This window comes from Canis lupus, chromosome 3 (genome assembly GCF_011100685.1).
Source record: "Canis lupus familiaris isolate Mischka breed German Shepherd chromosome 3, alternate assembly UU_Cfam_GSD_1.0, whole genome shotgun sequence".
NCBI classification, from domain to species: domain Eukaryota; kingdom Metazoa; phylum Chordata; class Mammalia; order Carnivora; family Canidae; genus Canis; species Canis lupus.
The window spans coordinates 8,095,906-8,123,818 of NC_049224.1; the positions used below are offsets into that span (position 1 = coordinate 8,095,906).

Genomic DNA, 27,913 nt, shown 5'->3' on the forward strand with positions numbered 1-27,913 from the left:
CCGCCGCCACGCCTCTCCCCCCGCCCGCCCGGGTCTCACACACAAACCCCACCGGGCGGAACCATTTCCGGCGAGGGCCCCACGGCGCCGCACGGCCCCTCCACCCCGCCCCACCCCATAAAGGCGCCCCACGCTTCAAGACGCCGGCACTTCCGCTTCCGGCAGCACCAGATAAGTCGCGAGAGGACGCTTAAAGGCTGTCGTTTGCGTTTAGGACCACTTTCGGTGAGTGGTCGCTCCACCGTGCTTTGTTGTAGCGGCTGACTTTTTTTAATTTTTTTTATCTTTATTATTATCACGTTAAAGTGAGGCGCCACCTGACAGGAATTTCAAAATGATTTGCATCGACTAGTTTTGAGGACGGGTTTCGCTGAGCGTGGAGAGTGCGCAGGCGCTCTGGCGGCGGGCGGGCCGTGGGCGGGCGTGGCGGCGGCTCCCGCGGCCGCCGGGCGGGAAGGGGGAGCCCCGCGGTCGGGCCGGGCGCGGGCGGCGGCCCCGGCGTCTCCCCGGCGTCTCCCCGGCGTCTCCCCGGCGTCTCCCCGGCGTCTCCCCGGCATCTCCCCGGCGGTGGTCGTGCCGAGCGTGGCTGCGTCAGCGCCCTCCGACGTCGACCGACGAGCCGTTAGGAGTCCCCGGGAAAGGAGCGGCCGGACCCTGCCCCGGGCAGGCTGAGGAAAGTTGGCCGCCGCCCTCGGCCGACGCGGAGGCAGCCCCACCCGCCCCCACCCGCCCCCACCCGCCTTAGCGTAGCCGCCCTTTGACCTGAAGTGTCACCCTTTTGCCCCAAACTAAAAGTCTCCCATGTGGGGGAGACGGGCGAACCCAAGGGAGTATCTGGCCCCGTCGTTTTTAAAGGAAACGGGGGAAAAAATGCTACCTCCACGTGGGGTTTCCTTCCATGAGCTTTTCTGAATCCAAGCAGAGAAGTAATTTTTGTGGTTTTTTTTTTTTTGTTTTTTTTTTTTTTTAAGATTTTATTCATGAGAGAGAGAGGTGGAGGAGCAGGCTCCATGCACGGAGCCCGACGTGGGACTCGATCCCGGGTCTCCGGGGTCGTGCCCTGGGCTGCTGAGCCACCCGGGCTGCCCTGTCCTGAGATTTATTAGTCACAGTTTCTTTTTTAAAGATTTTATTTATTTATTCACGAGAGAGAGAGACACACACACACAGGCAGACGGAGAAGCAGGCTCCATGCAGGGAGCCCGATGTAGGACTCGATCCCGGGTCAGGTCACGCCCTGGGCTGCTGAGCCACCCGGGCTGCCCCCCAAATCAGTTCTTTTTTTTAAGATTTTATTTATTCATGAAAGACCGAGAGAGAGAGAGTCAGAGACACAGGCAGAGGGAGAAGCAGGCTCCCTGCAGGGAGCCCGAAGTGGGACTCGATCCCCGGTCTCCGGGGTCACGCCCTGGGCTGAAGGTGGCGCCAAACCGCTGAGCCACCAGGGCTGCCCTATCCTGAGATTTAGGAGTCAGAATTCCTTTCTTTTTTAAATATTTTTTTTTAATTTATTTATTCATGAGAGAGGAAGATTCCATGCAGGGAGCCAGGTGGGACTCGATCCCAGGTCTCCGGGGTCACGCCCTGGGTCGAAGGCAGGCATTGCTAAACCGTTGAGCCACCCGGGCTGCCTGAGAAGTTGATTTTTTTTCAGGTGGAAATGCGTTTTATCACGTGCGGCCGGGGAGGCATCGTCGTTGGTGGCATCTGCAGGTTGAGGAGGAGCGTCGGGGCCGTCGGTTGAGGCTTCGCAGGCCTCGGGGGCCTTGCGTACAGTTTGTGCTCTTTTTTTTTTATTATTTTTGTTTTTTATTTTTCAGAGACGGGAGTAGGCTAATTCAGAAGCGAAAAGTCTGACGACGAGTTAAATCCTTTTGTCGAGCTGTTGCGGATTTTTGAGTCTTCCACTTAAGAGGGGACACGGGCGGGTCACGACCTTCTGGAGACCCGGGTGGTGGGGCTTGCAGGGGTTTTGCCCGGCGCGCCCCTCCCGCGAAGCGATGCCTCCCCGCCTCCCCTCCTGGCGCACGCGAGACCCGAGACCCGAGGTGCGGAGCTGAGTGATCAGTGTCCCCGCAGGTACTGACTGCGGTGTGTGACGTGGGGTCACACCTCCCCCACATTCGACCCTGGCCGCCCCCTGGCTGGCTAAATGAGGACGTGCCATCCGCCACCTTCACCCCACCCCCTTTTTCTCATCCCTACGTGTCATAACACACAAGTACCCGTTTTAACACAAAGTCTTAAAAATAAGAGCATGTTGAAGGAAGGCTTGATCTCCGTTTTTTTGTGTGACTTGAGCGACTTACCTCCGCTGTCCAGGATACTTTGGTTCAATGTTTGGATGTAGGAAGACATTGATGTTTGTTTTGATACTACCACAGCGTGAAGTCGTGTCTTATCGCATTAACTACTCAAAAGGTTTTTAGGGATCAAGTCGTGGGTGTGCTTTGAAAAGGAAAAAAAAACAAAACAAAACAAAACACCTGCTGGTCTTCACAGTATTCCTGCATATTCCTGCATATAAAGGCCGAGTATTAGCGGCCTACTTTAACCTGTGTAGGTGGCTCTCCTGTTTGTGAACTGATTTCTCCTGTTGTACTTAAGCCCGCGGACCCTACTAGACGGGAAACTCGTTATTCAGTGTACAACTTTTTTTTTTAAGATTTTATTTATTTATTCATGAGAGACACAGGCAGAGGGAGAAGCAGGCTCCATGCAGGGAGCCCCATGTGGGACTCGATCCCAGGACCCCAGGGTCATGCCCTGGGCCTAAGGCGGCACAAAACCGCTCAGCCACCCAGGGATCCCCACAATGTACAACTCTTGTCTTCGGAGATTCCTTATTAGCAGTAGAACATAAATAGACATTACGGTAAAACATTGATCATCAGTGAAAAGGAGATCTCCAAATATCTTTCCTGGTAGATAAAGGTTTTGAGAAAAGAAAGTGTTCCGTCTTACTTTGAACAGCTTGGTATGAATAACAACGCCTAAATGTTTTAGTGATAATTGTATATTGAATAACCACTTGCAGAGGACTTCTTTAAAAATATTTTATTTATTTATTCATGAGAGCCACAGAGAGAGAGGCAGAGACACAGGCAGAGGGAGAAGCAGGCCCCATCCCAGGTCTCTAGGGTCACGCCCTGGGCTGAAGGAGGCACAGAGCCACCTGGGGATCCCCTTTTTCGGACCCTTAATCTCGTTCATCCTGTTACTTATGAAAAAAGAGGGATAACTATTATTTTCTTCTTTGAGATGTGGATGTTGAAGCTCAGGTAACTCATCCACTAGCAATTTTGACTCCCAAAAGCCATGGCTTCTTAGGCATACCCTACTTACTCTGCCATGTATATGCGAGTGAGTAATATGTCCCTAAGTGAGATAACAATTATCTTTGGAACGTGTGGTTTTTTTTTTTGTTGTTTTTTTTTTTTTTTTGATTCACTGCCATCTTTCCTATGAGGAAATGGCAAATAATTCTTTGTTCATTTACAAATAGTTGAACGGCCCACTGTATCCCAAACTGTGTGAAACAATGTAAACATTAAAAATTAATAAGACTTTCTCGTTTCTTATATGTGATCTGAATTATTAATTACATAGTCATTTTATAACCTCCTTAGCAGAGGCCTGAACCAAGTATTAGAAATCTGAGGTTGACAATAATTATGTTACCAGTGTAGGGGGGCGGGGAGGGGGGAGCCAGCAGGAAACTGAAGCAAAAAAACAAGGTATAAATGTAAGTGAATGGAGATTCATGTTGTTGCTTTGAGTAAATTTGATGTCTCTGAAACTCTTATTTTCTTGTCTACAAAGTGGATATATGACTAGTATCCACTTTACATGATGTTGTGAGGATCATCACAGTGAAGAACTGTATAAATGTCTGCAATTTTTAAGAATTGCTTTTGCAGTTATTTTAAAGAAAATCTCCTTTAATTAAAAAAATTGTTCCCTGCCGTTGTAGTTTTGGCTTTCCCAGTTGTCCTACAGTAGCACATAGTGTGTAGCCTTTGCTGTCTGACTTTTTTCACTTAGCATAAAAATCATGATTTTTGAGATACTTATCTTTTTGAGATACTATTGTTAAGTATATTTTTAGTTTGTTCCTTATCTGTACTGAGTTGTGTTTCCCCATATGGATCTACCATAGTTTGTTATCCATTCACTAGTTGATGAACATTTGGTTTGTTTTCAGATTTTAGCTGTTAAGAATAAAGCTTCTAGAAACAGTCTCATACACATTTTTGTGTGGACATACACTTTCATTACTCTTGAGTTAAAACTGTTTTCTGACATGTTTATACCACTTTGTATTCTCACCAGCAATGCTCTATATTCTTGGTAGTACTTAGTATTGCCAGGTTTCGTTTCTTTTTTATTGTATTTTGCCTCTTTGATGGATGTGTAATAGTATCTTAGTTTTTACTTGCGTTTTTAAAATTTTTATTTATCTGACAGAGTGTGCACAAGTGTACAAGCAGGGGAAGTGAGAAAGGGAGAAGCAGGCTCCTCACTGAGCAGGGAGCCCAATGCAGGGCTTGATCCCAGGACCCTGGGATCATGACTTGAGCCTAAGGCAGCAGCTAAACTGATTGTGCTACCCGAGCACCCCTTTATTTGGGTTTTTAAATGTCTGATTGTGTTGAGCATGTTTTCATGTGTTTATTTGCCAATCATATCTTCTTCAATGAAAGGTCCATTTAAATCTTTTGCTCATTTTTTAAGTTGGTTTGTTTTTGCTGATTGAGATTTAGGAATTCTTTACAAATTCTTTGCAATGATGGGGATAGAGCTAGAGTGCATTATAGCCAAATTAGAGAAAGACAACCATATGATTTCATTCATGTGGAATTTAAGAAATAAAACATGAACATAGGGGAATCATAGACTCCACTATAGAGGACAAACAAGAGTGAGGATTGATGGAAGGAGGTGGCTGGGGGATGGACTAAATGAATGGGTATTAAGGAGCACATTTGTAACAAGCACTGGATGTTACATATAATTGATGAATCACTGAATTCTGTACCTGAAACCAATTTTACCATATGCTAACTAATTAGAATTTAAATAAAAACTTGAAAAAAACAAGAGTTGTATTTACAAGTTCTAAGACACAAGTTTTTATTGTATATGCGCTACAGATATTTTCTCCTAGCTGTGATTGCTCCTTTCACTTTCTTAACATTGCCCTTAAAAAAAACAAGTTGTGAGAGGTGCCTGGGTGGTGTAGTTGGTTAAGCGTCCAACTCTTGATTTTAGCTCAGGTCATGATCTCAGGATCTTGAGATCAAGCTCCTGCAATGGGTTTGGTGCTCAGGGGGGTTTCTGCTTGAGATTCTCTCCCTCTGTCCCTCCCCCTGCTCTCAGTCTTCCTTTCTCTCTCTCTCTCTCTCTCTCTCTCTCTCTCTCTCTCTCTCTCTGAAATAAATCTTAACAAAAAAAGAAAAGTTTTTTGATTCTTTTTTTAATTTATATTCCCATAACCTGGTTCATATAAGGATTTAAGGACTTGGTAAATGAATGAACAAATGATAAGTTGTATGGATGAAAAACCTAGCAACTATAATAGTAAAACAGGAAGTTCTACAAAGGTACAAAGAAAGTCAGGAGAGGTTGAGATCACTTCAGATTCAGGTATTATGGAAGGCTTGCTTCAGTGAGGAGCTAGAGCTTGACCTTGAAAAATGGTTAAGACTTAATCAGAATTAGAAGGATAGGCCATTCATGAGGGAAATGGTGACATAGATCAGGTACAGAGAATAGTTGGAATGTTAACAAAGGTATATAAAGGAGACAAGAGGGGGATCCCTGGGTGGCACAGCGGTTTGGTGCCTGCCTTTGGCCCAGGGCGCGATCCTGGAGACCCGGGATCGAATCCCATGTCGGGCTCCCGGTGCATGGAGCCTGCTTCTCCCTCTGCCTGTGTCTCTGCCCCTCTCTCTCTCACTGTGTGCCTATCATAAATAACTTTAAAAATTAAAAAAAAATAAATAAAGGAGACAAGAGGAGAAACTATAGGACTTGTACAGGTTGTAGGGGCTTGGCTAAGTAGTTTTAGACTTTGTCAGTAAGCAGTGGAGATGACCAGGGGCAGTCAAATAGTGTCTACTCTTAGTAATTAATTTGGAAAGTAAAAATGTGTTGAGGATGATAACAAAAACCAAAAATCTCAAAGAACTCAGTCTCCAAGATTCTGTTTATTAGATTTTTATCTACTACTTGACTTTTATACTATGGGCTTGCTCTGAGGAGAGTGAATTATTCTATTTTGATCTATTTTCAGTTCTTCAAAAGTTAAGGGTTTGAAAGTGGACAGGTTAATTTCAGCCAATAGGCTTTCTGAACATGAATCTTGGTTCATGTATTTTAGATAGGACAGCCAAGGGTATCCTGATAGCACAGATCCTTGAATGTACTGAGGGCTTCACTTACATTGATTAAAGATTTTCTAGTATTCCCAGTGCTATAGACTGAATATGTGTCCCCCCTCATCTGTATGTTGAAAACCTAACCAGTGTGATGGTATTTCAGAAGTGATTAGTTCATGAGGATGTAGCCCTCAACCATGGAATTAGTGCCTTTTTTTTTTTTTTTTTTTTTTTTTAAGTAGTTTACATGCCCAGTGTTGAGGCTTGAACTCACAGTCCTGGGATCAAGATCAGGTGCTAATGAGCCACTCAGGCACCCCAGAATTAGTGCTCTTTTTAAAAGAGGTCAAATGCTCCCCAGCACTGTCTGTTGTGTGAGGACAGAGCAAAGAGGTGATCTATGAACCAGGAAGCAAGCTTTCACCAGGCACTGAATCTGCCAGCTTGTGCTTGGGTTTTCAGACTCCAGAAATGTGAGAAATAAATGTTTGTTGTTAGTTAGCCACCCAATCTATTGTAGATTGTTACAGCAACCCAAATGGACTAAGACATCCTAGAGAATCGGGGAGAGCAGTTGGGGGAACTTAGAGAAGTTTTAAAGTAGAAGGACAAAATATGGCTGTCACTGTGGATTATGGAGACATTCATGTTGTCCAACGGCCAGTTTTTTCCTACCAGTTAAAATTGCTCATACCCCATATGTTACGGGACCTGTACTTTCTCTGAGGTGTAAAAGTTTGGTCTTTTGCTCCTGGGGGCTTTTTATAGGCTTGAAAAGGCTTCTTCTCTTTTCTTTTTAAGATCCTTCAGATTTTGCAACCATCACTGATCTCTGAAAGGGAGGCAATAGAGGATTTTATCTTTGTGTAAATCTTTTCTTTTTCTTTGTGTAAATCTTCTCTTCCTCCAGATACCATACTCCCAGATGATTTTCTTTTAGATGATATAGAACATTGTTTGTTCGAAAAGCCATTCATAGAAAACAGTAATTTGGAATCCTCTGTTTTACAGAACACAGACCCTAGTGATTTGATCTAAAAGAGAAAGGGGAGAGGTGCCTGTCTGGCTCTGTGGGTGGAGATTGTGGCTCTTGATCTGGAAGTATGGGTTTGAGTCCCATATGGATGTGGGGGTAGAGATAACCTAAAGGCAAAATCTCTAAAAAGTAAAATTAAATTGAGAAAGGGCAATTCTTTATGGCCTTTGGACTTGGAAGAGCTTGTGTCAGTGTAACCTGGAGTTGAAAATAGGACAAATGATTTTTGCTTGTTGGTTTAAGAGTTGAGGAGATTTAATACAGAGCTCAAGTGACAGGCAGGCAAATGGATAGGTAGACCAGCATTGTCTATTCCCTACCTGATGTCATACAAGTCTTCCTAAAATGGAAATCTATGAAGGGTGGAAGTTTGTCACAGAATCATTTGGCAGGGGAAAAACTAGTGAGGAGACATTAAAGTAAAGAGGTCTAAAGAGGCATCAAGAGGTCTTCTGTGACAGATTGGGTACGTGGTGGAGGTAAAAGAGAATGGTACTTTACCAAAGACAGTTAGAAAGAACTAAGATTTAGAGCATCATGGAACTTAAAAATAGGGCCACAGGACAAGGACTGAGTATATACGTAGTAAATTCTCTCTGTCCTGTTACAATTTCCAGTAGGGGCTATTATGACTATGAAAAGTCTGTGAATGTTCTTGTGCACATCTTCTGATAGTCCTGTCTTCATTTCACTGGGGTATAAACTTGAAAGAATTAAGTCATTAGGGTAGCCAAGTGTTCAATTAGAAGAAACTGTCAGTTTGCTAGGGGAGCTGTAGCCTTTTAAACTCCCACCATGTATAGGAGTTTGATTTGTTACGTGTCCTTACAACTAATGTTGTCGGTGTTTTTAATTTTACCCTTTGTAATGTGTGTAGTTATAAAATCGTGGGTTTTTAATTTGCTTTTTGGAGTAATGATGTTGAGCACATTTTCACTTATTAACCATTTGGATATTTTCTTTTTTGAAGTGCCATGTAAGATTCCTCCCCCCATTTTAAAGGGAGGTTTTATCCTTTTCTTTTTGTAGTTTATATATGCTGAGTACGAGTCCTTTGTTAGATATATATATTAAAGATCTCCTAGTCTTTGAATTACCTTTTCCTTTCCTTAAAGATATCTCTTAAATAGGTTTTAATTTTGATGAAGTAGAATTTGTTACAATCTTTTTCTTTTAAGAATAGTGTTTTTGTGTCCTGTTTAAGAAACCCTTACATATTCCATAAAATAGCTTATACTTTATTGTCAACCCGAGATTAAGAAACATAAATGTGCTGATATTCTCACTGGCTGTTATGTAAAGATCAGAAAGATAGTTATTGAATGTGGAAAGTACCGTGTCATAGGGGAAGAGAACAGGCTATTTGTTTAAGCCGTATGTTCCTAGGCACAGACTATTCTTTTTTGTTCTAACATTCCCTCTGTAGTAATACTCTTTTATAGCCTCATCCGTACATCTCCTAGTGGTCAGTAAACATTCATATTGTTTTTAGAAATTAAAAATGTTAATTAAGCATTTGTATCAGAATCCTAGCAGGAAATAGAAGATACACTCTCCTGAAAATTTGAAGAAAATTTAATGAAGCTCCTATTTAAAGACATAAGAACAGAGTCAAAGAAATCAACATGGCACCTGGAGATTAGTAACAACAGGGAATAGTGGTGGAATAGTGCCCTCTAATTAGCAAACAGAAGAAATGATGTTATAGACTTCCAATGAAGTTTAGAGACCTGAAAGATGGGCTACTCAACAGAAGCTATAGCTGCAGAGGGTTGTAGCCTAAACTAAGGAAAGACCTGGGAAATAAATACCCTGAACTCTTCTGCATTCTGATTTGCCTGTTGGTACCTCCCACTGGACAAGCCGAATCAGAAAACTAAATGTAGTTCATAAGGATCAGTCTCTGAGGGCACAGGAGCAGAGAAAGAAAGGAAAGGCCAAAAATTTTCTGGATGGGTAGAGGTAGTGGCAAGCAGAATAATCTGCACAGAATAGTTCCTTTCAGTTGAAAATACGAAAAGGGCTTTTTTCTTTTTAATTTAATGGTTTCCCTTATAATTTGTGGTCTAAAATAGACGAATTTTATTTTGTTTTGCTTTTGTCAGTGTAGCCAGAGTTTTCTTCATAACAGAGAAAGTGTGTACAGGACCGAAAATTATTTCTGTTCAAGAATAAGCTTATATGTAGTTGAGAAGAATATATGAGATCTAGCATAGCTAAGTATCTTCTCTGTCATTTATCATTGAAGCATTTCCAAAATAGATCTTTCTCATAAATTATATGAATGGACTATTTTTTTTTTTGCATTTCACAATGACCATGAATATTTTTAGAAGGAAAAAAACCTATATCTCCCCTTTATAACATATCATGTATTTAAATGTCACATAACAGAACCATCTGTATAAGTAATATTTCATTTGATGATAATGAGAGACTTGAAGCAAAACTTTTTGAAGCGTAATTGTTTATTTTCTTTTTTCCCAGTATGTGGAAAATTTTCAACATTTCTTTTCACATGGAAAGAGCAAGATAATGTGTCATGATGTATCTATCTCAAAAATAGCTTTTGAATATATTAGTTCATATACATCACACAGTTCCTTTTCTGTACTATATTTATCTCCATCACAGATAATATTCCGGGAATGTTCAATTCATATGTAAGCAGAAATATGACAGAAGCCTGAACTAAAATAGCAACTGAATGAGCTTATCATTTAAATTTTATCTTTAAATATCTATTGCCTAGGTACATGATGGTCCGTAGTGGAAAAAATGGTGACCTTCATCTTAAACAGATTGCATATTATAAACGAACTGGTGAATATCATCCAACTACACTACCGAGTGAAAGAAGTGGCATAAGACGAGCAGCAAAAAAATTTATCTTCAAAGGTAACACTGGGGTGCCTGAGTGGCTCAGTTGGTTAAGCATCTGACTCTTGATTTTGGCTCAGGTCGCAATCTCAGGGTCTTGAGATGGAGCCTCTTGTTGAGCTCTGTGCTGGACATGGAGCCTGCTTAAGATTCTCTCTCCCTCTCTCTCTGCCCCTTTTTTTTGCACACACACACCCCCACCTCCACTCATTTTCTTTTTTTTTTTTTTTTTTTTGGGTCACATTCCTTTTTGGATACCTAATCTCCCTGAATGGATTAAATATTTGAAAGGCAGTAGACAATTTATGTTGAAAGATTATGGTAATTTTTCTCTCTTCTCTTCCTTCAAAGGAAAGAGAAGTTTGCAGTGAAATAAAGCAGAAAAGTCACCAGATGACTAAGTGAATGTTGGTGCTATTAATTAATGGGAGTTTTGCCTCCAGGTACAAAGTTAGGCTTCCCAAAAAACAAGTCAAGAAGACTTTAAAATAATAAATAAATACGTCCTCACATCTCTCTGTGTATATATCTCCTCCTATAACTCTTACATTTCATAAGTATACCTGTTACCTCTTAATAAAGTTGTGATTCATTCATTCATTTATTTAAACATTTATGCAACAAATGTCTATTAAGTTCCTACTGAATATCAGTCACATTTTAGGTCTTAGGAATAATACACTGATGAATAAAGTAGAGAAGGTTTCTGCCCTTAAGTTGCTTACCAAGTAAGGAATGTTTTTCACTCAGCATATGCTTAATTAAACATATTAGTAACTTAATGCTGTATTTTGGAGTTTGTGTAGCAATCTCATCCACACTGGAGAGAGAGAGTGATTCTTTCCCCAACCTCTTGTTTTCTAGCTGTGAATTCTTCTCAGGTGCCTTCCAAGGAAAACAGAGAACTGTCTTAAAGGATTAAGGTTCTCTCACTTTCCTGCTTTACAAACCCCACCTCCTGTTCAAATCTAGAAAAAGTTAACAGTGGCGGTTGCTTACAAAAATGTACTTATGGTGAAATGCTATTTTAGAAAATTCTATTCCAGAAGTTGCTTATCTATACATAATTTATCTGCTAATTCATGCCATTTTTAGGAGGTGCCTACAAGTATTTTTCCAGTTTGAATACTCCCATAGAAAGATATTATACTCCTGTAGTTATCACATGTTTTTTGATGAACAAGCTAGCTCCACTGGTATAGATAGCTACAGAAGTATAGCAACTAGTGATCCTTCTACATATCAAGTAAGCATAACAGCTGAGGACCTTTCAGACTGTGTGTGCATTCCAAATAAATATTGTCTTAGAGGCAAAAAAAATTTTAAAGATTGCAATGATTTGAAGATAAGGCTCTGATTAGATTATCTTAAAACTGTAGTGATCTCTAAAAATTGTAATCATATCTTTTGTTATTATTTATTCCAGAAAAAAAGCTGTTTTATGTTGGAAAAGACAGAAAACAAAATCGTTTGGTAATTGTTTCAGAAGAAGAAAAAAAGAAAGTCCTAAGAGAGTGCCATGAAAATGACACTGGAGCCCATCATGGCATATCCAGGACCCTTACTCTAGTGGAATCTAGTTATTATTGGACTTCAGTGACCAATGATGTCAAACAGTGGGTATGGCTTATGTTTTAAGAATATTTTAAATACTATCTTTGTGGTAGATATCCAAAATTCATTATTGCTCCAGATTTACTCTGAATATTATTTCTTGTTAAATACTTTTTGTACTAGTAGTGTTTGTACAGAAACGTTTAAAAGGAGTTTTATTTCCCATCAAAATTCTCCTTTGGAGTGCCTGGGTCACTTAGTCTATTAAGCATCTGAGTCTTAATTGCACCTTAGGTCATGATCTCAGGGTTGTGATACTGAGTCTCACTTTGGGCTATGAACTGTGGGGTGGAGCCTGCTTAAGATTTTCTCTCTTCCTCTCTTCCTCTATCTTTGTCCCTCCTCCCTCCCTCTCTTAAAAAAAAAAAAAAGCTTTTCAAAATTCTCTTTTAAAATTACTGAAGTATAATTTGAACTAAAACATTATTTAAACCTTTGAAAAATAGCATATTTAAATAGATTATTTAGACAGATTTTCATCATTGAACTCTTTTGTATGGGCAGAATTCTAACATTTCATCTTAATGTAGAAAATGTCAAATATGGCAGAGACCCAAAATTAAAGAAGGCAAAATCAAGTTGTAAAAATAATGAAATTAGTCTTAGTTTGAAACTTTACAACCTATTACAACCTTCGGCTTCTTATAGGATATTCATCTAGGAATAAGTCATCTGATCCCTACTCTATGTAGTGTACTCTGTATGACAAATGGTAGGAATTCCTTGGTATGTATGGGAGATCCTTTTAATAATTATAAAAGTACATCAAAAAGACTGTTATTTCAGGTATAAAGAATTAAAACAACATTTAACTAAATAACATTTGAGAGTTACCAGTTTGTAGCCTGTGCATGTATTCTAAGACCTCAGTATTTGTATTTGCCTTTAGAACTTGTCACACATTCCTTTATTCAGTGAAACCTTTGTCAGATCTTTATCATTTGAGAATGGGTATGACCTTTAGAAATAATAAGATTATTTATGATGAAAGCTAGTATGTACATAAATTGGAAGATAAAACTTTTGATTAAGAGTAACTGTAATGCAAATATAGTTTATAAAATTTTGCTCACAAGTTGATTTGAAAGTGGTTTCAAAAGTGGAATTCTAGAAATATATTGAGCATTGGCACCATCCCGTATGTTACTCAGTTCTCATCCCACTCACATTAAAAGCTCTTTGACAACATGGGCTTTGTTTTTGTTCTATTTTCCTGGGACCTTGAGGAATTTCTGGCATCTGCGTTTTTTGAATAAAATTATGTTTTAATAAATACTGTTCTAACAGATTGGTGAATGAATTTATTAGAATGATAACTTTAAAAGAAAAAAATCTTTCGCTTATAGAAATGATTATAAATTCAGACACTGACTTAAAAATATAATGAATTTGATATAACAAATTTGTTTTGAGATTTATTCACATAATGTTTATTGAATGTAAACTAGAATTTTTTTTTCTTTTTGAATGTAAACTAGAATTAATGTTCCATGTGAATAAGACCTCTGAAGGTAGTCACTGGATTGTAATAGCAAGTAATATTTGCTTATTATTCTGAACAGAAGGTTTTATTCTATTCTGAGAATAGTGTAAAAGCTTCTCCTTCAAAACAAAGTACCTATTAACCATTTTAAAATTGAGATTTATAAGACTGCTTTTTTATTATGTTAAATATATTAACATCTCTGTATCTTTTTTTTCTTATTGTGTGCCTGTTTTATAGGTATATGCTTGCCAGCATTGCCAAGTGGCAAAAAATACAGTTATTCTAGCACCTAAACAGCACCTTCTCAAGGTGGAGAATCCATGGAGTATAGTTACTGTTGATCTGATGGGCCCATTTCATGCAAGCAACAGAAGTCATGTTTATACTATAATCATGACAGATTTGTTCACAAAATGGGTTGTGATTTTGCCTCTCTGTGATGTTTCAGCATCAGAAATTTCTAAAGCTATTATCAATATATTTTTCTTATATGGCCCTCCTCAGAAAATAATAATGGACCAAAGAGAAGAGTTCATTCATGAGGTAAGATAAATTAATTAGGTCTAAGAGCATATTTTACTTACTTTCAGTACCTAGCACACTGGTGCATTATAGAGTAATGCATTATAGAGTAAACTTAGTAAGTTTATATAAATTGCTACAGATGTAGAGGTTTAATACTGTAGAGCACAAAGGTAGCTGGACTGGAAATTAAGAGACCAGGATTTTGTATTAATTGTGCAACTAAGTAATTATAAATCTATCTTCAGGTTTCCTAAAACTAAAATGAGGAAGTTGGACCAAATAATCCTTGTTTTCTAGCTTGAAAATTCTGTAATTGGGGACCCGGGGCTGGCTCAGTGAGAGCATCAAGAGCATGTGACTCTTGATCTCGAGGTCATAGGTTCAAACTCATGTTGGATGTAGAGATGACTTAAAAATAAAATCTTTAGAAACATTCTATGATTGACATACAGAAGGAGAATTGACTAAATGGAGAAATACATCATATTTATAAATGAGAATATTCAGTATTGAAAGGTATTGATTTTTCCCAATTCAAAATTAATTTACATAAGTAATTTCTAATCAGCATTAATAAAGAGGGAGCTTTTTTCCTTGCCTTTGACTTTTTCCAGAGTTGACTTGGAATATATGGATATTCTATATATATAGATATTCTTTATATATATAGAAAGAATTCTTTCATAGAAAGAATATATAGATATTTTTTCTATATATATTCTGTATATATATTCCATGAAAGAATTCTATATTCTTTCATATAGATATATATATATATATCATTATATAGATCATATATATAGATAGATCATTATATAGATCATCATATATATAGATATATATATATCTATATGAAAGAATATTCTTTCAAGTTAACTTGAATATATATGAAAATCCTAAAAAAGTAATAGTGACAATAACACTTAAGGTATATTTTAAAATTTTCATGATTAAACAGAATACTAGTATAAGAAAAAATCAGAGACAACCAGACATGTTTAATTCTGTCAACAAGGAGTTGTAGCAAACATGTAAAATGTTATCTACCAGGGAAGCTCATTAGAGACTCTGTGTGTAGGATTTTTATTGGGAGCTGTCACATAGGCACCCTCTGCCTGGCTTGTACCAAAATCTTAGATTCCTAAAGGAAAAAAATGTATTCAGCATAAACCACCTTGTTTGTTTAGTTTAGGCACTGTAAGCCACATTTATCAGGAAACAGTGGAAAATCCCCAAATCCAAGTTCCTATACCCTGGGTGGCTCAGTCAGTTAAGTGTTCAACTCTTGATTTCACTCAGGTCATGATCTCAGGGTCTTGGGTTTGAGCCCTGTGTTGGCTCTCTGCTCAGTGCAGTCTGTTGTCCCTCTCCCTCCCTCTTTGTCGTCCCCCCCCCCCCCCACCATGCTCATGTGCCCTCTCTCTCAAAGAAGTAAATAAATCTTTTTAAAAAATAACAAACATGGAAAAGTGTTCAAATTAAATAGGAATGAATAATGCAAAGTAAGACCATTTTAACTTGTCTAATCAACAAAAATGGTAATAATACCAAGTAGACTACAGGTAGAATGAGACAGCCTTACCTTCCTGGCAGCATTGCAACTTGAAACTAACTCTCTCATAAAATAGTTTTCCAAAGGTCCATTAAAAGCCATATATATATGTGTTTGTGTGTGTGTGTGTGTGTGTCTTTTGGTTAGCAATCCTATTTCTAAGAATTTATTCTAAGGCAATTATCCAAAGTACAGAAAAAAAGCTCTTTTATGACATGATTACCACAGTGCCATTTATATTAGCGAGAGACAGGAAACAACCTAAAATCCCAAAAAAGAGAGTGTTTAAAAAATTGTGTCTGGCCACATGATGAGATTATTTTGTGGCCATTAAAAATGATATTTACCCAAAAAAGTTATATTTACAAAGAAAAGGAATTAACAGGGGCACCTGGGTGGCTCAGTGGTTGAGCATCTGCTTTCATCTCAGGTCGTGATCCTGGGATCAAGTCCCACATCATGCTCCCTGCGGGGAGCCTGGTTCTCTGCCTATACCTCTGCCTCTCTCTGTGTGTCTCTCATGAATAAATAAGTAAAATATTAAAAAAAAGACATGTAAACTGTTTTTAAGATTTTATTTATTTATTCATGAGACACAGAGAGAGAGAGGCAGAGACACAGGCAGAGGGGAGAAGCAGGCATCATGCAGGGAGCCCGACATGGGACTCAATCCCGGGCCTCCAGGATCAGGCCCCGGGCCAGAGGCGGTGCCAAACCTCTGAGCCACCCAGGCTGCCTGCTCTTAACAGTTTTTCGTGATTAAAATATACACAATCATCTGTTGCTTTTGTAATATAAATTACTAATGCTCAGCAATAACTAGTTCTCCTAGCCTTTCAAATGTAGAAGGCTGTCTTGTCTTCTTGGAGGTTGGCAAGCCCAAGTAACTAGATCTAGCCAAAGAAATTGAATGGATGGATGGATGCCACTTTCAGACTGAGGTAGTGAAAACCATATGCTCCTTTCTTCAGTCTCCCAGTCTTTTACTTTTTCTCTGGGGAATTGACTGAACATTCCAGATATTACATTATAGGGGGTGAAATTTTCTCATGTAGGATTGCTGAGGCATGTAGTCAAGAATTGTTGCCTTGAAGAGACATACTGACCCATAGCCAAGTTTGTAGGAGCAAGCAGTAAAATTACTGCATTAAAGCTGAGACTTGAAAGTGTTTTATAACTACCACATAACCTTGCCTGCCTTGACTGACACAGTGGTCAAAATGAGGTGCGTGAAACAATCCTGTTTATGGGCTAACAATGTTGGAACTTTGCTTATGTTTCTTTTTTATCTAATAAGAAAGAAAAGTTTTGCTAATGTTGTATACAGATGATTAATAGCATTCTGAATCAACAAGGCGGGTGATTGAATGTCACACATGATGTATGAGGGTATGAAAAGAGAAAGAATCCACAACACATAAGAGGTCTATCTACAGTTCCCTTGTTCATTCTTGGTTTTCAGCAGTAGTTGTGTTTATAAATATCACCTAGTTTTCATCAAACTACTCCTCATGGAATAGCCAGATGGCTTAAGTTTCCTACAGTGAAAACAAGGTACTACTAATAACGCAATCATCCATCAACCACAAGAAAATCATAGAGCTGGTACTTCTACTTAACTTCTGTTACTAATTCTTTTATAGACACATTAATGAGATGAAAACAAACATCAACTAATTAAATCTGATAGGAAATTGTTCACCAAAATCCAAAATATCAAGAAACTGATTTGCTTCCACCACAACTAATAAAAAGCCTCATGCTAAGTGCATGTAGTGCTTAGAGATAATAATCATGACAATATGGACTATTATGAGTCACCCATTTTTCCAGTTATGTTTAAAGTCACATAATAATCCAGGACTTTGGAAATTTTACCAAAGATAACAATGTTTATAAGCCTCTTTTGTGAGGTTTAATAGCAAAAAGCTAAAAATCACAGATGATTGAGAAAATTTGTTCTTTTTACTCTGATGTATGTAAATGGCTTAAATATTATACAGTGAGTATAATGGTGACAAAATGAAATGTCTTCTTTTGTTAGCAAACACATACCAAACACTGCTAAAGTGTTGAAATAAGATTACAATGTGGCAATGTGGATGAATTCAGTGTGTGTATTACACAGTTGGATGAAAATATAAATGTTTGAATACAATGCAGGAACTTTTAGTAAAGCTCTGAAGGAAAGAAAACAAACATTTCCAAAGGAAAATCTCCTCCTTTGATTTTAAATACAGGTCTTTAGCAAAACAGAATTGTAACCACTAATAGAAGGGTTTGATGGGAGCAAAAAGGCTCTGGGGTTATGATATCAGGCTAGCATCCCACAAATGAATTCACTGGATCATTCCTAGGCAACCTCTTGAAGCAAAGAAGTTGTTAGACCCTCTTCCAGAGGTCAGTCATTTAAAAGCATTGATTATGACCTCAGATTGAGGCTGACCCAAATAACACCAATTCTCTGAGATTTCTGTCTCTTTTTTAAAAGATTGTATTTTTAAGTAATCTCTACACCCAGCATGGGGCTTGAACTTAAAACCCCAAGATCAAGAGTCGCATGCTTTACCCACTGAGCCGGCTAGGCGTCCCTCTAGGATTTGGTTGTTGTGTTTTTTGTTTTTTGTTTTTTTTTTTTTAAGTATATCTTTTATATTACTTTTTTTTTTTTTAATTTTTATTTATTTATGATAGTCACACACAGAGAGAGAGAGAGGCAGAGACATAGGCAGAAGGAGAAGCAGGCTCCATGCACCGGGAGCCCGATGTGGGATTCGATCCCGGGTCTCCAGGATCGCGCCCTGGGCCAAAGGCAGGCGCCAAACCGCTGCGCCACCCAGGGATCCCTATATTACTTTTGAATGAAAAGACTGAAAGGTGGGGGTAGAGCTGGTTAAGCATCCTACTTTTGGTTTTGGCTCAGATCATGATCTCATGGTCATGGGATTGAGCTCCCCATCGGACTCTGCGCTCAGTGCAGAGTATGCTTGGGATTCTCTCTCCCTTTTCTTCTACTGCCCTCTCCCCCCAACTCATGCTCTCTCTCTCTCTCTCTTTCAAATAAATCTTTAAAAAAATTAAAAGGAGGTCGCCAAAATTAGTACATATATCAGCTAGGAACTTTATTAGTTGCAAGGAAGAGAACTGCTGTCTTCTACCCAATATATATTCTGCCCAAAAGTTACAAGAAGGCTAAACTGTCCAAGGTTGAATGTCTTTGGGAATCCAATCTTCCAGTCTTCTGTTCCACCATCTTTGAGATACGACTCTTAGTCTTATGTTCACAAGATGGGTACCAGAGCCTACGCCACAAAGTCTATAATTCAGACAAAAAAATGGAGAGGACAACAGACACAAAAAAACCTAGTATGAACTGAGTCTACCCAACAACTTTTAAAAGCCGAACAACTTCCACATTTCCTTTTGACCAAAACAGTATCACATAGCTACTCCTACCTGCAGGGTAGGTTGGGAAATGTGGTTTTGGTTTTGGTGGTTATTAGCTTTACCTTTTTAGTTACTGTGATATGATTTGTCTTCTTACAATTAGGCAACAAGAATACAGTCTTTTAAAAGACCTAGTTTATTAACCAAAAGTTTACCCAGTTAAAAATAATAAGAAAAGATAGTCTGAGGCATAAGATAGGAAACATAAGTTATTTTATGTTTTATAGGCTTATAGTTAGAAGTTTTCTAAACTCATTTTGACTTTTCTTAGGTCCTGCAGATAATAAATATAACTATGATAATAATAGTAACATTACAAGTTACAAAGTGCCTACTACTTGCCAAGAACTGTTGTAGGTGCTTCACAGATATATACTCATAATTCTCAAAAGAATCCTGGGCAGAATTATCCTCATCTTACGCATGAGGAAACTGAGTATACAAGTTTAGTTATTTGCCAGTCTCATAACTGTTAACTGGGTTATGTGACCTAGTATGTGTTTGAGAAATTGTCTGCTGAATTAAAATGTTACATGAACTCAGAGTTAGTGTTAAATTCTGTTCTTCCGTTTGCTTGCTGTATATGTATGTTTGGCAAGGCTCCTAGCCTCCCAAAACTTTTATCTTTAAAATGGGGTTAATGGTAACTCATGATTGTTGTAAGGTATAACAACAGCAATGTAAAGCATCTATTGTATTGAACAATGGATAATAAGCACTCAGTAAATGGTAATTGCTGTTTTAAATACAGTATGTGTATTTTTATATATAGAATGGCTATGGTCAATGAAAAAGGCAAGATTCAAATTCTTTGAAACCTTTTGGTCAGGGAAAAGTAAAATACAAATTTTAAAGTCCACTTTGTTTTATATACTTTTCAGATCAATGTTGAACTGTATGGATTGTTTGGCACAAAGCAAATTGTAATTTCTCATAGCTCCCAAACCATTAATCCAACTGAAAGTACACCGAGCACAATAAAGGCATTTCTTTCTAAACACTGTGCTGACCACCCAAACAACTGGGATGATCACCTATCAGCTATTTCATTTGCCTTCAATGTAACTCACTTGGTATGTGTCTTTTTATTATTCTGTACTTTTAAGTTATGACTGTTTCTTGGCTACATAAATAATTACAAATTGTTGTTCATTTTCCTTAAAATAGGAGCCTACTAAAAATATACCGTATTTTCAAATGTTTAATCGAAATCCATACATGACTGAGACTTCAGATATTCTCCATGAAGCAGATGGTAATGATACAAGTATGTTTGCCAAAATTCTAGGTGCAATTAAAGAAGCTGATAAAATAATGGAGAATAAGACAACTTCAGCAGGACAGGTGATTCTATTTAATAGAAAACTCTATAACCTAAAAATCCATGAAGTAATTTTAAAAATTTCACCATGCACACACATACACATGGATGCACACATACATATGTTATATAAGCCAAGTTTGTTTCTATTAAATTCTGCTTGTTTTGATTACATAGTATGCTTACTAACTATAAAGTTCTGAGAGACGGTAATGGGAATACCTTGTTCTTTGGAATTAGGTTGAACTGAATTCACATTCCTGGTCTTGTTGCTTTCTGGTCGTTTGATTTGGGCAAATTACTTAACCTATCTCAGTTTAATTTCTTTGCAAAGTTGGGGTAATGGTACTGGTTTTGAAATATTTTTCAGAATTAAATAGAGATTCATGTCTACATTGTAATAATATCTTAGTAAGTAACCATTTTGTTATTTGCATTTACTTTGGAGAAACTATAACTTTCCTCCCTTTGTTCTCTCTTTTTTATTTTGCTCTTATAGATGGAGAACAACAATCTTGATGAACTAAATAAAAGCAAAATCATTGTTAAAAAGAAACCAAAGCAATTAAATCCATTTCATTTAAAAGTGGGTCATGAAGTTTTAAGACAAAGAAAAAATTGGTGGAAGGATGGTCGTTTCCAGTCAGAATGGGTTGGTCCTTGTGTCATAGACTATATTACAGAAAGTGGATGTGCTGTTCTAAGAGACAACACTGGGACGAGACTTAAAAGACCTATCAAAATGTCCCACCTTAAGCCTTATGTAAGAGAGTCCAGTGAGCAAGGTAAATATCTGTTACTTCTTTACATTTTACTTTTTGTGAATGAGGAGGGAAGTTAAAAGTAATATAAGAATCCACCCTCCACCCAACCAAAACCTCTTTTCTCAGTTAGGTTTTCTTTTACTTTCTCATTTTTATAAAATGTGGTATAATTTTAGATCCCAGGTATTCTGTTCTGTTAGAATGACTCTCTTGAAACTGTCAGGCTTCTAAGAGATACGGTTCTGATTTCTAGTGTACTTTCCATACATTTACCTTATAGTTCATGTAGGAGTTATTGGACCCATTTCACAGAAGGAAGAATTAGGTCTTCTTTATTTTTGCTTTCACAACATTTTGTCACTTTGTGCCTCAGCTTAGCATAAGAAAATATCCACTAAGGTAAATGATGCCAAAACCAAACATACTATCCAGAATTCTGTTGTGCGATAAATATACTAGAGAACTTTTTTAAAAGTGTTTTTTTTATGTTATGCCATAGTCAGGTTATGATAGATGCAAGGGAAGGTGCACGGTGGGGTGTAATCAGAATGCTGTAAGGTGCTATGTGGAGAGGTGAAAGCCTGAACATGGTTATGCTTGCCCCCAGATGTGGTTTTGAACAGTCAGAAGGATATCCTGATTTCTTTAACCTTTTCTTTGAGAGATTAAGAGAGAAATGACTTTTTGCTATGGCTTTCAGATTAAATCCCACTTACTTGAGACTGGTTTGTTCTGTCCTATTGTAACCATTCCCTAGAGTTTATATGAGGTGGATAACAGAGGTAGTGAATTGGTACCTCAGCCAGTTTTAATTTGGCTTTTCCTATAAAGAAAAATAAAGCATCAATATTACTTGAAGATAATATTTATACTTATTTATATTATACAGAGTATTTATACTTAACCTTATTTCTTTAGGGTAAAGAAGCCCTTAAGGGCTGTTTGGTAAATAGCTCAACTTTCCTTCTGATCTGGATCAAAACTGTCAAGTTTAAAAACTCTTAGTATCAAAAAAACAAACAAAAAACCTCTTAGTATCTTTCCTTCTGCTTGTAACAGCCTGATTGCTCAATTAGTAAACTTACCCTGCACTGTTCTAATTCTGAAAGCTCACAGTCTCTTCACTGTCCTTGTTGAAAGATGGTACTTTCATTCTTTGTACTACTTGCCCTTTATGATTTCTTTCTTATGTAAGTTAAGTAGAAAAAAAAAATTATACAGGTACATATTGTCCTTTCTTCTCTAGCAAGATTGTTTCCCTAATCTCAGCATTCAGGACTCTCTCCTTTCTAATATGTTAGCCTTCCTTAGTTAATACAAAATTTACATTTAAAATGTTGCTACATCTGCTTCAACATTTTGCAATTTACTCTTGCCAAAGACTTTCTCAGAAAGGAGGCCAAACATTTTGCTACTCCTGCATATTTCAGAATCCAATTGAGTAGAACAGTTTCTAAACAAAGGCAGTCTAATTTTTCCCTCATGCTTGAATTCTCTGCAGATATTTCTTCTTCCAGTAATATAAGGAAAATTTTAATATTAGTACTAGTGTACATGTAAGAGATCTGAGTTAGATGGGTAAAATTGTGTTTTCTTATTAACCAAAGGAAATGTGATCCAACCATCCTGGAATCTGGTTCTTGATTACTATTTGTTCCTTATTTTGTGTTTCTTTTCTTTATAGAAATTCAAAATAAATGTGATTTCTGCCATCTTTTTCTTCAGTATTACATATTCTCTTGAAAATCTTTACCTCAGAAGCTGATTTTAAAGTGTCCTTGAGCTGAATGTCATGCAAACTAAATGTCTTTGAACATCTTAAATCCTATTCTTTGACATAAATTTAGAAGAGGTATATCCAAAAGACTCTGTCTGTACTTGTCATTGCTACTCTTACCAGGTGTGAGATCGCATAGCTATTTTAAAGACTCACTGTCCAAAGCAGTTAAGCTCTGTTTCCAACTTCTTATCCATTCTTATCTAGAACATAATGTAGAGGGAGCACATTCAGTACTAGGTCAACAATATTTCTCATGGCTATTTTAAGCAGGCCTATGTCATTTTGTCTGGTTCAATGCCAGGTACTTGTTTTTCAAGACTAATTATTTTAGTTAGTTTTATGACATACCTTAGTATCTCTTTATAATCCTAATGTTCCCTTCTGAAAAGAACAATGTTACTGACTCTTCTATCCAGCATAGATTTTGAGTAATTTTATTGTTTCATTTTGGGTAGGAGTTGTGATAGATTTCTGTCTGCTGATTGCTCTTCAAAGTTTATGAAATGGTTTTCATTATTTTATAAGTTTCCTACTGCTGCTATAACATATTACTATAAATTTAATGGTTTAAAACACCTTACAGTTCTTTAGCTTAGAATTCCAACATAGATAGGCCTTACTGGGCTAAAATTAGGCATTGGCAGGGCTTTGTTCCTTTCTGTAGGCTCTAAAAGAGAACCTGTTTCCTTGCCTTTTCCAACTTCTAGGGGCTACCCACACTGCTTGGCTTGTGTTCTCCTACCTCTGTCTTCAAAGCTAGCAATGACAGATAGAGTCCTCCTCACGTCACAGTCACTACAACCTTCTCTCTTCCCTCCCCTTCCATGGTTAAGGACCCTTGTCCTTAGGCCCACCTGGATAATGCAGAATTATCTCCCTGTTTTAAGGTCAGCTGGTTAGCGACCTTAATTCCATCACTTCTCAAATTCTCCTTTGTCATGTAAGGTACTGTACTTACAGGTCCAGGGAGTTTTAGAACATGGACGTCTTTAGGGACCCATTATTCTCCCTCCCACTATTATGGTTTCCATTCATGAAACAAAACAAACTTTAGATCTTTATTAAGCCCATTATATTTACTGTTTTATTAATATAATTTATCCAAAGAACCTCCCTTTGAGCTCTTAGTTGTGTAATCTCTAAACTGAGAGTCATTCAGTTCTCTTTTGTTAGTATTGGTTATTTTTATAAATGTGGCAATTATGTAATACCAAATTACAGTAATCTGTCATGATTTTATCATAAGAAAGGATGGATAATCTATTGTATCAACACATTCTAAAAGTTTTAGAATTATCTGGCTGTATATAGAATTAGTCTGATCACCTCTTCAGAATAAGGAAATTTAGTATTCTAAAACCATGTACTTTTCTTTATGTTTAACGAAATAAATTAATCCAAATCACTCAGACTTTTCTGAGACTTTAATTTCAACTTATTTTTCTCCTTAGAGAAACTTAAAAATTTTTTTCTTAATTCCTTTTTTTTTTTAACTCCTTAAAACTACATAAGGAAAAGTATGTCTAAACTGCTGTGATAACACCTTACCTCCACTTGGAAAAAACTAAAGGCTTACTTACTCAGTCTGGCCAAAGCTGAAATAATGCTTTCATCAAACAGATGTCATAATGATAATTAAATTAATAGAATGAAAATAAAAAAGTTTATCCTTTAATACAGCTGAATAGAAAAATGTTTGAATATGATATGTTTACCTCTGTATCTTGGGGGCAAAACTTGTTCTTTTTTACATCCCTAATTCAGGATTATTTTACACCAGAACTGTCCAATTGATATATATAAAATGCAAAAGTTATATAGTAATGTAATTTTAAATTTTCTAGTAACCACATTAAAGTAGGCAAGAAATATGTGAAAATTTTAAAAATATATTTGATATAACCTGCTCTATCTAGTTATTATTTAATAATATGTGTAGGACCTCAAAAGTCTCTTCTGATAATTCCTGGTAATTTGTTTTGAAGTTAGAGAGCATTTCTGTTGGCTCCAGTAGATCTAGACCATATTGGAGTTGAAACATATTTGACCTTCTGGATAAATGAGAATTGGTTTTGTTTTTTTTTTGTTGTTGTTGTTGTTGTTTTTTCTACACAAACATAGCTTGAAATCTCCAGAGTAATTTTCCATTGCATGTAAAGTGATTTGTGTAGAATTTGCCAAGTATAGTTCTTGTTCTCTACAGTTTTATTACAGTAGGTTTTTTTTTACAATAGGTACTTTAAAATTTATCACTTATTTAAAAGAAAAAATTTGTGTATTGTATAAAGTCATGTACACATATGACACATAGAAGCTCTCCTCTTAGAAACAAGTGCGGTTGGTAAAGTGCATTGGTTTTGAAGTCCAGTATAACTAACAGGTGTTTAAGCTCAAGCTCTCAATGTATATCCAGGACATCAATGTGGCAACTTCTAAGAGCTTCATGTCTATGCTATGTGCATTTTCCCTGCTGATACCATGTTTACTGGACATATTTTTCAAAAAAAAAAAAAAAACTGAGAAAACTGCATCAAAGAATTTTTGCAAGGATCTTTGGAAATACCTTAAATTTATGGTATCTGCAAGCACCAATACTTTGAGCACTGTGCAGGCCTTGAAACTGTGGAATTCCCATGGCTTATTTGAAAAATTTCACCAGTGATACATTTATCATACCTAACCTTTGGAAGTTCTAAGTGTCTAGCCTTCTCCAGTATTAAGAGCCTAAGAGTGAACTTTGATGTTGAACCTTTAGCAACACATTCTGAGTGTTTGAAATGCATTGATCATGTTTTTGCTCTTTCTTGCTGTTCTTGGACAATAGCACTTCTCATGAGTTGCACAATTTGGTTTTTATCCTTCAGAATTGTTCACTTGTCCAGCAGTTCATCCCGTGCTAACATACAAAAATCATTTTCTTACCACCTTCAATTATCTATACTTTTGTTTTCATCATAAATACCTATATCTTGCCATCTTTTTCAATCTAATTACTATTTTTGCATGAATAAGAATTGGTGGGAGAAAACTTGGAAAACCTCTCAAAATTAAAATACCAAATATACTTTGCCTAATGAAGAACAAAATGGTCAAAACTAAATGCCCATGCAAACCCAAGTCCACTTATGGGAGAGCATCATGGCTTTGATTTTTTTAAGTTTTTTAAACCAAAGTTCTTAAGTGTGTAAATTTATGGGATTAGAATAGGCCCAGTGAGCTTTTCACATATTAGTAGGAGAATGGGTAGAATAAGATCATGTTCTAGGGTTTATTAGGAAATTTATCTGCTCTGAGAAACTTTCTTCAATCTCTAATCTAATGGGCAATTAGTCTTCCTTTTGCTATTTCTTGAACTTAAAATTTGAGGGCTTTTTAAGCTATTAAAATCTTAGAGATAATCATTAATGCTTTGGGAAAAAATGCAGAAAAAGAAGGCTGGGGTCCATGAAGTTAATCATCTGTGGTAGAAGAGTTCTTTGTTATAATGAATTAAAATATCAGGTAGGGAAAAATCCTTTTATGTACATAAACCTTTTTCATGAAGATGGTACTTGTTTTACCATCAGGTTAACATTCATATTAAGCATTTTTTTTTCTGATAGCGATGATAATTTTGCTCAAAGTAGAATAAAATGCTGACAAGGGAAATTCCTTGTCAGTATTTCGGTATGAATTTAACTACACTTTAGAAGTTCATGAGCATTTTGGTATTAAATTACACTTAAATAAGCTAAGCATTGTAAACTGCCTACTTACACGTAAACCTGCCCACTTAACCTGTATCACATAAGCCTGATTCTAGTAACTGTCATATAAGCCTGATACTATTAACTTCATTTTAGTTTATAATTTCATATTATAAACAACTTGATATTATTGTCCTAATTTTAAACAACTGGACATTATTGTCCTTATATGGATTCTGTGAAGATTAAAGTTATAAATGTAAGGATTTTATTTATTAAATATCTTTCAAGATCCCATTAATTTACTCAGGAGTACCTTGCAGAAGCCTATTAATAAGTGTATCATGAACATCAAAAATAGAGTTTTTATAACTGCTTTTAATCTTTACCATGATCTTTAGCCCTTTCTAACCACTCATGTATACCTGCCAAAGACAGATCAAGGGAACAGGAAAACTTGGCTCTTTTAAAATCTTAGGTCTTTCCTGAATTCTATGTATATGAGCTGTCAAATGTATGTATCATTTTATTCATCCTTTGACATGTGTATTAGTAGATAGGAGAATTCACCAGCAGTTAATCTTAGAGTTAATTTTTATTACTTGGAATTTTGTCCCCATTTAACATTGTTTAATTTTAAAATGATGTTTAATTATTCTAAAAGGTAAACTTACATATTTCTTTTTTCAGATAGTCTTTATCTCTTACAAGGTTCAGTAGTGGCAGATCATGACTACATTGGATTTCCTGAAATTCCAATTGGAGCATACCAAGCGAATATTCTGGTAGAAGATGCAACTATTGGCGTAGTCGATAATGAATTACTGACATCAAGCAAAGATCGTGAACTATTAGAATTTAGAAATGCCAAAATCTCTCCATTGATAGAAGATCATAGTACTCTTGAAAAGCAGACTTTCAGTCTGTTGGACTCTTCAAACCAAGTCCTTGAGTACTTAAGTTAGTAAATATCAAAATTCATTTAAAGTGCTTGTTTAGAAAGTATGACTCCTTGGATCTTTATCTTTTGCATTCAAAAAAAAGTTGTGTAGAAGTGTTTTGATACGCTCAGAATGACTAAATCCTGAAGGTTTATTTTATAACTCTTAATTTATCTAAACTTGTGTAATGTTTGAATGTCAGTATGTATGTGTGTGTGTGTGTGTGTGTGTGTATGTATATATGGAAAGGAAGCATATAAATGTATAGAGCGTGACTGCTTCTTAGAAAGGAAACTAAATTCTAGCTCAAGACTCTCAGATCTTTCTCTTGTATTGGTACCATATATTTTTTTTTGAATATTTTGCCCCTTTAAAATAAAAGTTTGAACTACCCAGAATGGGATTAATAAATATTTATTCAACTATAACAATGAATTAAGTGAAACTTCTTTCTGTGTCATTGCAACTTTTAAAAATAATACTGTAGGAAAGAATTTGGAG

At 36.8% G+C, this 27,913-nt stretch overlaps 1 protein-coding gene across 5 annotated transcripts; it reads left to right on the forward strand.

Annotated features, from left to right (window-relative positions):
• Positions 1 to 70: 70 nt before the first annotated feature.
• On the forward strand, positions 71 to 27,847 carry GIN1 (gypsy retrotransposon integrase 1). 5 transcript variants are annotated; one of them, XM_038532222.1, is made up of 9 exons: positions 85 to 225; positions 1,821 to 2,079; positions 10,169 to 10,314; positions 11,723 to 11,916; positions 13,634 to 13,939; positions 19,802 to 19,993; positions 20,088 to 20,264; positions 20,741 to 21,026; positions 27,162 to 27,847. In XM_038532222.1, the coding sequence occupies exons 3-9, from the start codon at positions 10,173 to 10,175 to the stop codon at positions 27,434 to 27,436; spliced, it is 1,572 nt and encodes a 523-aa protein (XP_038388150.1). In that variant the 5' UTR covers positions 85 to 225; positions 1,821 to 2,079; positions 10,169 to 10,172; the 3' UTR covers positions 27,437 to 27,847. The 5 variants fall into 5 exon arrangements, with proteins under 5 accessions (XP_038388151.1, XP_038388150.1, XP_038388152.1 ...); XM_038532224.1 differs by having other exon boundaries at positions 1,821 to 2,048; XM_038532223.1 differs by lacking the exon at positions 1,821 to 2,079 and having other exon boundaries at positions 71 to 225.
• Positions 27,848 to 27,913: the final 66 nt, after the last annotated feature.